A 13,304-nucleotide genomic window follows, 5' to 3' on the forward strand; every position below is an offset into this window, starting at 1 on the left:
CACCTTCATCAGTACAGCACTCGCTCAGTACTACATTGAAGTGACAGACTAGATTATGTGCTCAGGTCCTGGAGTAGGGCTTGAACCTATGACCTTCTGACGCAGTGCTACTATTCTTAAATGTTGACATGGTCTCTACTTCAATCACTAACCAATTTCACAGCCTCATGACCCATTGTGGAAAGAAGCTGTAGAGAGGGCTTTAAACTAACTAGTGGGGGGGAGGTTCCTAGAGAGCAAATAATAAAAATGACAACAGAGAAGGTCATAGACTTAGGTAGCAGTGGGGAAATTAAAAACCAGAGCGTGTCAGGAAGGGGCAGAAGGTATGGAGTAAAAGGTAAAGTAATAAAAAGGGCAAAAGCAGGAACTAAGTGTCACAAAACATATTTGAAAGTTCTCTATCTGAATGCACGTAGCATTCGTAACAAAATAGACGAGTTAATGGCACAAATAACTACATATGGATATGATCTTGTGGCCATTACAGAAACATGGCTGCAGGGTGACAATGCCTGGGAATTAAACATACCAGGTTATTTAACGATCAGGAAGGACAGGCAGGAAGGAAGGGGAGGTGGGGTGGCTATGTTAATAAAGGAAGGAATCACTGTAATACAGAGAAATGATATTGGGTCAAAAGATCAGGATAATGAAACAGTTTGGGTGGAGATAAGGAATAATAAGGGGAAAAAAACACTAGTGGGCGTAGTCTATAGGCCTCCGAACAGTTAACATAAGAACATAAGAAATAGGAGCAGGAGGATAAAGGGGAACCAGTGGACGTAGTGTATTTAGACTTCCAAAAGGCATTTGACAAGGTGCCACACAAAAGATTATTGCTTAAGATAAAAAATCACGGGATTGGGGGTAATATTCTGGCATGGATAGAGGATTGGCTATCTAACAGAAGGCAGAGAGTTGGGATAAATGGTTCATTCTCAGAATGGCAATCAGTAACTAGTGGTGTTCCGCAGGGGTCGGTGCTGGGTCCCCAACTCTTTACAATCTATATTAACGATTTGGAGGAGGGGACCGAGTGTAACATATCAAAGTTTGCAGATGATACTAAGATGGGAGGGAAAGTAGTGAGTGAGGAGGACATAAAAAACCTGCAAGGGGACATAGACAGGCTAAGTAAGTGGGCAGAGATTTGGCAGATGGAATACAATACTGGAAAGTGTGAGGTTATGCACTTTGGCAGGAAAAATCGTAGAGCAAGCTATTATCATCTCTATCAAATTACCTTTTATCAAATATAGATTTCTGAGCAACATGACGGGGTCTGGAATTTGTCAATAATCTTAATTTTTGAAGGTTTATCGGAACAATAACATGTCTGCCATCTTGTGATTATTTGCATCACACATATGTAAATCCCACTAAAAGACTTAGCCAACAACTTTTCAGCAGTATGACACTTCAAACTCTTAGTTGTTAGCTTGAGGATGGGTGGCTACGTGGTGCAGTGAATGTGGATTGGGCTGAATAATAGAAAATGACAGACTCTTGAACTGTTCGTGATTAAATGGAACCAGGTTTGGCACACGACAGAAAGCAGGATCAACATGGTCAGAGCCACTGTTTTATGATGGCTAAATCAGATTTTATTGCAGGGGGTTATGGAGTTTTTAAAGCCATGTTTTGGGAATTGTACCCTGCAATGTTGTCCAACTTTTTGTGAAAATTACCGGAGCTGGTCCTGTAGTAAAATAAACAATGAAGCAGCTAGATGGCAATAAGTGGTGCAATTAGAGAGTTTCAGGTTTGGAAAAGTCCCTTATTTCCAGTGACAGCCACAGTTGTTTTGGGAAGAAATGTAACCTCCTTTTGTGTATTTCACTAGAAAAATGTGTATGTGTGTGCGTATATATATATATCCCTCAGGCTATTCTGACGGTCATAATGTTTCTACATATTCAGCCATAACTATAATATGAGCAGCATTCTAGATACAAAAAGAATAAAAAATATTGGAGCAAAATTTTAGATTGTAGGTCCAAAACAATAAAACATTGCAACGAGGTTAAGAATGATGACAATTAATAGACAAAATAACACAAATGCAACAGGTAAATAACCTGCACCTAATCCATCTGAATGGCTTCGCAAATCAAATCTTGGCAATCCTGCAGCTCATGCTCTCAACCTCTCCCCGGCTCAGCGTTACCGGTTGCTAAGGAACAGCCTAACATGCAAAAATACCAGAGCGACTCCGATAAACTGCTGGTTGGAAAGTTTTTAAAGCTGCAGCTTTTCCGGTGCTCTCGCCCAGGTAAGGTTTGGCCCGAGCGGGCACAGTGAAAGCCGGCGCTGGGTGCTGGCGAATTATCAGTGACATACATGTATGCTCAGAACCAGAGGTTGTGCAGAAAGCAACTCTTTCCTTTCAAAAAGTAATACACAGTGGAGTTTTTTTTTACGGGGGAGAAAAGGGAAAGACAAGACAAATCAAAGGACGTGATTACAAAAAAAAACCTGTTTACAGTATATATTGGTGTGACTTTTCTTCGGTATCTGTCGAACTGGTGCAGTAGAATACACAGAACTACGTCTGGAAATGCACTTACTGCCTGAATTAAAACTACTGATGGGTCTGAGCAACAGACTGTGCAATTGTATGAATCATTGATATGGTGCATGGGTCACAGGGCCACGGCAAGGTGGGAATCAATGAAACTGGCAGTGGCAGGTTCAGTTCTGTTGCAGCTACTTGAGAAGCTGGAAAATCCGGGCCAATCTGTTTTATTGATGTTGATTGAGGGATAGATTTTGCCAGGCCACTTGGGAGAACTCTCTTGCTCTTATTTGAAATAGTGCCATGGAATCTTTTACATCCATTTGGCAAACTTGGTTTAACATCTCATCCAAAAGACAACACAGCACTCCCTCCGTACTGCACTGGAGTGTCAGCCTAGATTATGGCCGAGATTTTCCGTGAGGTTAGCGTGCGGGATCGGTGGCAGGCCGGTTGGAAAGTTTTTTTTGACAGCGGGTCAGAAACCCACTGTCAACCCGCTGCAACGCACCTTTCCCACTGCCGGGTCTGTCAACGTTGAGCAGACCCGACTGACAGCGACGGGGGACCCAATTGAAATTATTAGCATCTAGTTGACAGATTGTTAACAGGTTTTGTCAACTTACTTTTTAACTTTAACTGCATGGTCACAGGAACTACGCTGTTCGGGGACCACATCTGTCAACCTGAGGCGGGAGTTCAGTGGCCATTGTTCCAGCTGATTACTTGACAGCATCAAATGTACAGTAAAAGCTCCCACCTGACAGATGATCACTTTCCTCAGCCACAAGGTGTTGCTCAGTCCATTTCCAGCACAGACTCTGCAGGCTGCAGTCTTTCCACTGTCCATCCAGTGTTACTCCATTGGAAAAACTCTCATCGTTGACAGAATGCTTTTGTCATCTCTACTTTACATGCCATCTATTCCATCAATACGGGTGCCCTTTATGCACCTTGCTCCTCAGAATCTGACCATGATCAGCCCCAACACCAGCAGCACCTAGCACTCCAGCAGCACCAACAACAACACTAACCTTCTCTGCAATCACCTGATGCTGCACAGGACAGAGGGCATCAGCACCTGAGCACATTGTTGCCAGGGATGGCCTCACCATGGTCAGATTTATTTCACTTGACGCTGTACACCCTGGCTGCCACATGATGCGCCAGGTTGGCACCACTCCACACCAACACCATAAAGCATCCCTACAATGTCCAAGCCATTCCTTTCACACTCACCACCATTGTGGGGGGTACCGTTATGTCTAACCATTCACTACAACTCACTAAACCACTTCCAAAGGCGCACACAAATCTGTCCAAGAACGCAGAGTGTTGAAAATAAAGGTTTCAATGTTTGACAGCACATTAACAGAAACTTTACATGAACATTGGATAAAGCACCCAAGTGGCTACCCTTGTGTGTTGTTAGTTGGTATGATAGCACTAGGATGAGAGTGAGTGTGAGGGGTGGCTCGTGAGATGGGGATGTGATAATGTAGATAGAGAGGGATGGGTGGAGGTGCAAGGTATGTTGGTGTGATTAAGGATATGCAGGAGCAGGGTAGGGAAGGCAGAGTGATGGGGATGTGATGAGAGGCACAGCAGGATGAAGGTGAGTGTGGCTTTGTACTAACGTTTCCTAATCTAATGAGATAATTTAAACATTTGCGCCACTGCACCCAGGTCCTCCTGACCACATCCCTGCTTGTGACCTCCTCTGCAATGTGCAACCAGGCTGTCTTGGTCTCCTGGGGAGGTCTCTTCCCCCCATGGGAATGGAAGAGGACCTCCCCGAGTGCTGTGACTCCCTCCATAAGCATATGGAGGGAGTCATTGGAGAACCTGGGTGCAGCCCTGCACCTCTGTGCAGTGATAATCAGTGTGCGCAGCACTTCAATGCTGTAGAACACTGACAGCACAAACGTCAAAAGAAATGTGGCTATGGTCCATTTAAGGATACCGGCTCAAGATGCGTCATGAATGATGTCACCAGACCCGCTCCATCTAATTGGGCCGGGAAATGCGCTGGGCGGGCTTAATAGGGCCCATTGAGATAAATTTGTTTTGGGCAGCGGGATGGAGCTAGCAGCGGGGCCGCAACCCGTCACTGACACCGGCCGCACCGGACCTGTCGAGGTCAGTAAAATCTGGGCCTATGTGCTCAAGTTCCTGGAGTGGGACTTCAACACACGACCTTCTGACTCCGAGGTGAGAGTGCTACTACTGAGCTACAGCTGGCACCTGGTTGTCATAAAATGGATGAATGTACGATTACTAAAGTTACATGGGCAGTCCAATTTGCTAGTGACGAGTCAAATTAATTTCTATCACTGGTTGGAATAAATGGGTCGTTTTCCGAGTGGCAGGCAGTGACTAGTGGGGTACCGCAAGGATCAGTCCTAGGACCCCAGCTGTTCACAATATATATTAATGATCTGGACGAGGGAATTGGATGTAATATCTCCAAATTTGCAGACGACACAAAGCTGGGTGGGAGGGTATGCTGTGAGGAGGATGTCATGAAACTCCAGTACGACTTGGACAGGTTGGGTGATTGGGCAGAAACATGGCAAATGCACTATAATGTGGATAAATGTGAGGTTATCCACTTTGGTGGCAAAAACAGGAAGGCAGATTATTATTTGAATGGCAATAGATTGGGAGAAGGGGAAGTGCAAAGAGACCTGGGTGTTCTTGTGCACCAGTCGCTGAAGGTAAGCATACAGGTGCAGCAGGCGGTTAAGAAGGCAAATGGTATGTTGGCCTTCGTAGCAAGAGGGTTCGAGTACAAGAACAAGGATGTCTTGCTGCAGTTGTACAGGGACTTGGTGAGACCGCAGCTTGAGTATTGTGTGCAGTTTTGGTCGCCTTACCTGAGGAAGGACATTCTTGCCATGGAAGGAGTGCAGCGAAGATTCACCAGGCTGATACCTGGGATGGCAGGAATGACGTATGAGGAGAGATTGTGTCGATTGGGCTTATACTCACTGGAGTTTAGAAGATTGAGAGGGGATCTCATTGAAACCTATAAAATTCTGTCAGGCCTGGACAGACTAGATGCTGGAAGGATGTTCCCGATGGTCGGGGAGTCTAGAACCAGGGGTCATAGTCTAAGGATAAGGGGTAGGACATTTAGGACTGAAATGAGGAGGAATTTCTTCACCCAGAGAGTGGTGAACCTGTGGAATTCTCTGCCACAGAGGGCAGTGGAGGCCATTTCATTAAATATATTCAAGAAAGAGTTGGATATATTTCTTAAGGCTAAAGGGATCAAGGGATATGGGGAGAAGGCAGGGACAGGGTACTGAATTTGGATGATCAGCCATGATCTCATTGAATGGCGGAGCGGGCTCGAAGGGCTGAATGGCCTACTCCTGCTCCTATCTTCTATGTTTCTATGTTTCAATGATTAATTCTCAGGATATGGGCGTCACTGGCAAGACTGGCATTTATTGCCTATCCCTAGTTGCCCTTGAGAAGGTGGTGGTGGGTCTTTGCCTTGAGCAGTTTAATATAACTGAGTGGCTTGCTAGGCCACTTCAGAGGGCAGTTAAGAGTCAACCATGTTGGCTTAGGACTGGAGTCATATATAGTCCAGACTGGTTTTATGTCCAGATTTTTAAAACTGAATTCAAATTCACAAACTGCCAGGGTGGGATTTGAACTCATGTTCATATCATTGATTTAAACTGAAAGAAAAATACCAGTACAACAACAAAAAGCGCCGTTAACATAGTAAAACGTCCCAAGGCACTTCACAGGAGTGTTATAAGACAAAAAATTGACATCGAGCTGCATAAGAGATGAAGGCAAATGACCAAAAGCTTGGTCAAAGAGGTAGATTTTAAGGAGCATCTTAAAGGAGGAAAGAGAGGTAGAGAGGCGGAGAAGTTTCGGGAGGGAGTTCCAGAGCTTAGGGCCTAGGCAGCTGAAGGCACGGCCACCGATGGTTGAGCGATTATAATCAGGGATGCTCAAGGGGGCAGAATTTGAGGAGCGCGGATATCTCGGGGGCTTGTGGGGCTGAAGGAGATTACAGAGATAGGGAGGGGCGAGGCCATGGAGGGATTTGAAAACAAGGATGTGAATTTTAAAATCAAGGCGTTGCTTAACTGGGAGCCAATGTAGGTCAGCGAGCACAGGGGTGATGGGTGAACGGGACTTGGTGCGAGTTAAGACACAGGCAGCCGAGCTTTGGATGACCTCAAGTTTACATAGGGTAGAATGTGGCAGGCCAGCCAGGAAGGAGTGCATTGGAATAGTCAAGTCCAGAGGTAACAAGGCATGGTTGAGGGTTTCAGCAGCAGATGAGTTGAGACAGGGGCGGAGACGGGCAATATTACGGAGGTGGAAATAGGCAGTCTTAGTTATGCCACGGGTATGTGGTTGGAAGCTCATTTCAGGATCAAATATGACTCCAAAGTTGCGAACAGCCTGGTTCTGCCTCAGACAGATGCCAAGGAGAGGGTTGGAGTCCATGGCTAGGGAACGGAGTTTGTGGCATGGCCCAAAGACAATTGCTTTGGTCGTCCCAATATTTATTGTGTGCAGTTTTGGTCGCCTTATCTGAGGAAGGATGTTCTTGCCATGGAAGGAGTTCAGCGAAGATTCACCAGGCTGATACCTGGGATGGCAGGAATGACGTATGAGGAGAGATTGGGTCGATTGGGCTTATACTCACTGGAGTTTAGAAGAATGAGAGGGGATCTCATTGAAACTTATAAAATTCTTACAGGACTGGACAGACTAGATGCAGGAAGGATGTTCCCAATGGTCGGGGAGTCCAGAACCAGGGGTCACAGTCTAAGGATAAGGGGTAAGCCATTTAGGACAGAAATGAGGAGAAATTTCTTCACCCAGAGAGTGGTGAACCTTTGGAATTCTTTACCACAGAAGGCAGTAGAGGCCAATTCATTAAATATATTCAAGAAGGAGTTGGATATATTTCTTAAGGCTAAAGGGATCAAGGGGTATGGGGAGAAAGCAGGGACAGGGTACTGAATTTGGATGATCAGCCATGATCGCATTGAATGGCGGAGCAGGCTCGAGGGGCCGAATGGCCTACTCCTGCTCCTATCTTCTATGTTTAATTGGAGAACATTTCTGCTCATCCAGTACTGGATGTCAGACAAACAGTGTGTCAATTTAGAGGCCATGGAGGGGTCGAAAGAAGTGGTGCTGAGGTAGAGCTGGGTGTTGTCAGCATACATGTGGAAACTGATGCTGTTTTTTCGGATGATGTCGCCAAGGGGCAGCATGTAGATTAGAAATAGGAGGGGGCCAAGGATAGATCCTTGGGGGACCCCAGAGGTAACGATGCAGGAGTGAGAAGAGAAGCCATTGCAGCTGATTTTCTGACTACGATTAGATAGATAAGAATGGAACCAGGCGAGTGCAGTCCCACCTCGCTGGACAATGGTGGAGAGGCGTTGGAGGAGGATGGAGTGGTCAACTGTGTCAAAGGCTGCAGACAGGTTGAGAAGGATGAGGAGGGATAGTTTACCTTTGTCACAGTCACAAAGTATGTCATTTGTGACTTTGATGTGTGCCGTTTCGGTACTGTGGCGGGGCGGAAACTGGATTGGCGGGATTTAAATTGGAGTTCCGGGAAAGATGGGCACGGATTTGGGAGGCGACAACACATTCAAGGACTTTGGAGAGGAAAGGGAGGTTGGAGATGGGGCAGTAGTTTGCAAGGACGGAGGGGTCAAGGGTTGCTTTTTTGAGGAGGGGTGATGACGGCAGATTTGAAGGAGGGTAGCTAATGTTACCCCACTATTCAAAAAAGGTGGTAGAGAGAAAACGGGGAATTATAGACCAGTAAGCCTGGCATCGGTAGTGGGGAAAATGCTAGCGTCCATTATAAAAGATGTAATAGCAGAGCACTTGGAAAACAGTGACAGGATCGGACAAAGTCAACATGGATTTACAAAAGGTAAATCATGCTTGACTAATCTACTGGAATTTTTTGAGGATGTAACTGGTAGAATAGATAAGGGAGAACCAGTGGATGTGGTGTATTTCGACTTTCAAAAGGCCTTCGATAAGGTCCCGCATAAGAGATTAGCATGTAAAGTTAAGGCACATGGGCTTGGGGGCAAGGTACTGACTTGGATAGAGAACTGGTTGGCAGACAGGAAGCAAAGAGTTGGAATAAACGAGTCTTTTTCCGAGTGGCAGGTAGTGACTAGTGGGGTACCGCAGGGATCGGTCATGGGACCTCAGCTATTCACAATATATATTAATGATCTAGACGAGGGAACTAGATGTAATGGCCTAGAAATTCAGTGGCCTGCGCCACCAGTTTGCGCCCAAAGAGGGCTTTTGCGCCACTGTCCAAACCTACCGCGATATTTAGCAGGGCGCTAATGGCGGCGTTAGCCTGTAACGCTGCGCCACCACCGATGACATCATCGGTGTGCGCAGCGCCCCGCTATCGCCCCGCTGGCCATATTGGGTCGCTGCCGCCTCCTCCGCGCCGGCCGCAAACAGCGACCGGTACACAGGGGCCTACCTGTGCCGGTAGTGGGGCGAGTTAAGGTGGAGGTGCGGCCGGCCACACTCCCAAACACTCTCAGCCGGCCGGTGAGAGGAAGGCCTGCAGTACCGCAGGCTGCCGTGCCGCAGCGGGTGGCGCTGCGGCACTTTGCACGCCGATATTCAGTTTCAGCGCCCCAAGCGGGGCGCCGAAACCCTTGTTTAGCGGCCGGCTTCCACTTGGGGCGCTGAAACTGAATATCCCGCTGGCGCAAGTGGCTCCGCGCGCAGCGGTAATTCCGGCGCCCAGGCGAGCTGGGTGCCCCAAACTGAATTTCTAGGCCAATATCTCCAAGTTTGCAGATGACACAAAGCTGGGTGGGCGTGTGTGCTGTGAGGAGGATGCCGAGAAACTCCAGTATGATTTGGACAGGTTGGGTGATTGGGCAGAAGCATGGCAGATGCAGTATAATGTGGATAAATGCGAGGTTATCTAATTTGGTGGCAAAAACGGCAATAGATTGGGAAAAGGGGAAGTGCAACGAGACCTGGGTGTCCTTGTGCACCAGTCACTGAAGGTAAGCATGCAGGTGCAGCAGGCGGTTATGAAGGCAAATGGTATGTTGGCCTTCGTAGCGAGAGGGTTCGAGTACAGGAACAAGGATGTCTTGCTGCAGTTGTACAGGGCCTTGGTGAGACCGCATCTTGAGTATTGTGTGCAATTTTGGTCGCCTTATCTGAGGAAGGATGTTCTTGCCATGGAGGGAGTGCAGCGAAGATTCACCAGACTGATACCTGGGATGGCAGGAATGACGTATGAGGAGAGATTGGGTCGATTGGGCTTATACTCGCTGGAGTTTAGAAGAATGAGAGGGGATCTCATTGAAACTTATAAAATTCTAACAGGACTAGACAGACTAGATGCAGGAAGGATGTTCCCGATGGCCAGGGAGTCCAGAACCAGGGGTCACAGTCTAAGGATAAGGGGTAAGCCATTTAAGACAGAGATGAGGAGGAATTTCTTCACCCAGAGAGTGGTGAACCTGTGGAATTCTCTACCACAGAAGGCAGTGGAAGCTAGTTCATTAAATATATTCAAGAAGGAGTTAGATATATTTCTTGAGGCTAAAGGGATCAAGGGATATGGGGAGAAGGCAGGGACAGGGTACTGAATTTGGATGATCAGCCATGCTCTCATTGAATGGCCGAATGGCCTACTGCTGCTCCTATCTTCTATGTTTCTATGTAAGGAGAGGGGGACAGTACCCAAGGAGAGAGAACCGTTAACAATGTCAGCTAACATGGGAGCCAGAAAAGGAAGTTGGGTGGTCAGCAGTTTAGTGGGAATAGGGTCGAGGGAGCAGGAAGTGGGTCTCATGGACAAGATGAGCATGGAGAGGTCAAGAGGGGAGATCAGACAGAAACTGGAGAAAGATGCGAGTTCAGGGCTAGGGTGGGGGGAACCTTAGAGGAAGTTAGGCCTGGTGGGTTAGGGGAAGGAAGGGAAGTGGTAGAGGCAGCTGAACGGATGGTCGCAATCTTAGATAGGTCATGTTAAGGGTTTTCATTCAAGGAATAACAAAAATCCATGAAATTAAGATTGCAATTTCACCAAGAGTATTTAAGGTTTGTACCTCAGATGTACTTTTATTAAAATCATTGGAGAAACATCAATTCCTACAGATCTTTGTTTTGTCCTGTAAGTACAATATTGTGTTTTTCTTTGACAGTGTTAACTGAATCTGCGGCAGTTCACATGCTTCAGAAAGATCATGGCAGGAATAGTGAAATGGGTAACGGACATTGACAAGTCTGTGCTTATAAATAACTTTGAAAAAAGAGGCTGGATCCCGGTATCAGAAAACGAAGACTGGAATTTTTATTGGTGAGTAAATTGCTTAACAGTAAGTGCACAGATGCTGACCTGATTACTGTGGATGGCGTCTTTGGAGTAGTAGTTATTAGAGTCATTAGTACCGGAATTTATTGAAAACAACACTGCAATGCAGTGATGTTATATAGTATCCATCCCTGCAGGGTTTCTCATGCCAGATGGTGAAGCAGTGTAACTAGAGCAAACTGAGCTTTATACTTGGTGACATTCGTCCAGCTTTTCAGGATGTTCCAAAATCTGCCCTAATTAGCCATAAATTGTAAGGCCATATGTTTCCTGGCACTGGGGCTCCACAAAGTTTGGAGATGGGAGGAAATTGTGCACACAAGCAGTCTGTAAAGACAAAACTTATTTCAACTTTCCTAAAGGCTGCAGGTAGTTTAAAAGAGTGCTCAGGCTTCCACAGGCTGCATCAGGAGGAGGAAGAAGAGTCATAGGCCTAGAAATTCGGTGGGCTGCGCCACCAGTTAGCGCCTAAAGAGGGCACTCAGTGGCTTTAGCGCCACTGGCCACGCCTCCTGCGATATTTAGCGGGGCGCTAATGGCGGCGTTAGCCTGTAGCGCTGCGCCGCCACCGATGACGTCATCGGTGTGCGCAACGCCCCGCTACCGCCCCGACCGCAATATTTGGTCGCGCCCGCCTCTGTAACGCCGGTCGCAAATCGCACCCAGTTCACGGGGCCTACCTGTGGCAGTAGTGGCGCAAATTAAGGTGGAGGTGCGGGGCGGCCATTTTTTTCAGTGGCCGCCTGCCAGCACCTCCGTCCCCGGCCTCCTGATCCCCCCGCCCCCCGCCGGGCAGTGCCGGCTGTGTCCCGAGAGCCCGGCACTTCTCCTCGGTGCCGGGCTCTTTTGCCGGCACTCGTAATCGGTCATCGCGCTGGTGCAGGCCCCTCCCCCTTAAGAAGGGGAGGAAGGCCTGCAGTACCGCAGCGCACCGTGCCGCAGCGTGTGGCGCTGCGGCACGTTGCGCTGCGATATTCAGTTTCAGCGCCCCAAGAGGGACGTGGGGTGCCTCGAGCAGCGCCCCGCGTCCCTCTTGGGGCGCTCAAACGGAATTTCCGGCGGGCGCAACAGCTCCGTTCGCAGCGGTAATTCCAGCGCCCAGGCGAGCTTGGCGCCCCGTTTGGGGCTCCACCGAATTTCTAGGCCATAGAGTCATAACAGCACAGAAGGAGGCCATTCGGCCCATCAAGTCCGTGCCGGCTCTCTGTAGAGCAATTCAGTCAGTTCCATTCCCCCGCTCTATCCCCGTAGCCCTGCAAGTTTATTTCTCTCAAGTGCCTATCCAGTCTCCTCTTCAAAACATTGAGTGTCTCCGCTTCCACCATTTCTGTCGGCAGCGAGTTCCAGGTCATCACCACTAACTGCATAAAAAGGTTTTTCCTCACATCCCCCCTGTATCTCTTGCCCAAAACTTTTAATGTGTCCCCTAGTCCATCAACTAGTGGGAACAGCCTTTCCCCGTCCAGCCTATCCAAACCCGTCATAATCTTGTACACCTCTATCAAGTCACCCCGCAACCTCCTTTGCTCTAATGAAAACAAATCCAGCTTCTCCAACCTGTTCTTGTAACTAAGATCCCCCATCCCCAGAACCATTCTGGTAAATCTCCTCTGCACCCTCTCAAGGGCCTTCACATCCAGTTCTGGTTACCACGTGTGGTGACCAGAACTGGACGCAATACTCCAGTTGTGGCCTAACCAGTGCTTTATACAGGTTCAGCATAACTTCTCTACTTTTGTACTTAATACCTCTATTTATGAAGCCCAAGATCCCATATGCTTTGCTAACCACTCTCTCAATATGTCCCGCCACCTTCAGGGACCTATGCACATTAACTCCCAGGTCCCTCTGTCCCTGCACACTCTTTAAAACTGTGCCATTGAGTGTATATTGCCTCTCCCTGTTCCTTCTGCCAAAATGCATCACCTCACACTACTCTGTATTAAATACCATCTGCCACTTGTCTGCCCATTCTGCTATCCTTTCTATGTCCTGTTGCAGTCGATTGGTATCATCATCACTGTTTGCCACACCCTCAAGTTTGGTGTCATTGGCAAATTTAGAAATTCTACTCTGTATTCCAATATCCAGGTCATTTATATATATCAAAAAAAGCAGTGGCCCCAGCACAGACCCTTGGGGAACACCACTGTCTACCATCTTCCAGTCTGAAAAACAGCCATTTACCACACTCGCTGTTTTCTGTCCTTAAGCCAATTCTGTATCCAAGCTGCCACTGACCCACCTATTCCATGAGCCTCAATTTTGTTAACCAGCCTTCTCACAGAATCACACAGAATCACAGAATCTACAGTGCAGATAGAGGCCATTTTGGCCCATCGAGCCTGCACCGACACATATCCCACCCTATCCCCGTAACCCCACGTATTTAATCCCCTAACACTA

At 47.6% G+C, this 13,304-nt stretch overlaps 1 protein-coding gene across 3 annotated transcripts in view; it reads left to right on the forward strand.

The window, feature by feature from the left end:
• LOC147106135 (polyglutamylase complex subunit TTLL1) overlaps nucleotides 1–13,304 on the forward strand; it is a 101,531-nt gene that overhangs the window by 8,240 nt on the left and 79,987 nt on the right. The window contains exons 1-2 of one of the 3 annotated variants that reach the window (XM_086008947.1): nucleotides 2,108–2,275; nucleotides 10,729–10,883. In XM_086008947.1, the coding sequence (XP_085865073.1) occupies nucleotides 10,771–10,883 (113 nt within the window). In that variant the 5' untranslated portion in view covers nucleotides 2,108–2,275; nucleotides 10,729–10,770. Of the gene's footprint in view, nucleotides 1–2,107; nucleotides 2,276–10,728; nucleotides 10,884–13,304 lie in introns of those variants that run through there. The other 2 variants (XM_086008945.1, XM_086008946.1) reach the window with 2 other exon arrangements.

The sequence above is a fragment of the Somniosus microcephalus genome, chromosome 16 (assembly GCF_052327205.1).
Source record: "Somniosus microcephalus isolate GS21.2 chromosome 16, FLI_Smic_1.0, whole genome shotgun sequence".
Classification (NCBI taxonomy): Eukaryota; Metazoa; Chordata; class Chondrichthyes; order Squaliformes; family Somniosidae; genus Somniosus; species Somniosus microcephalus.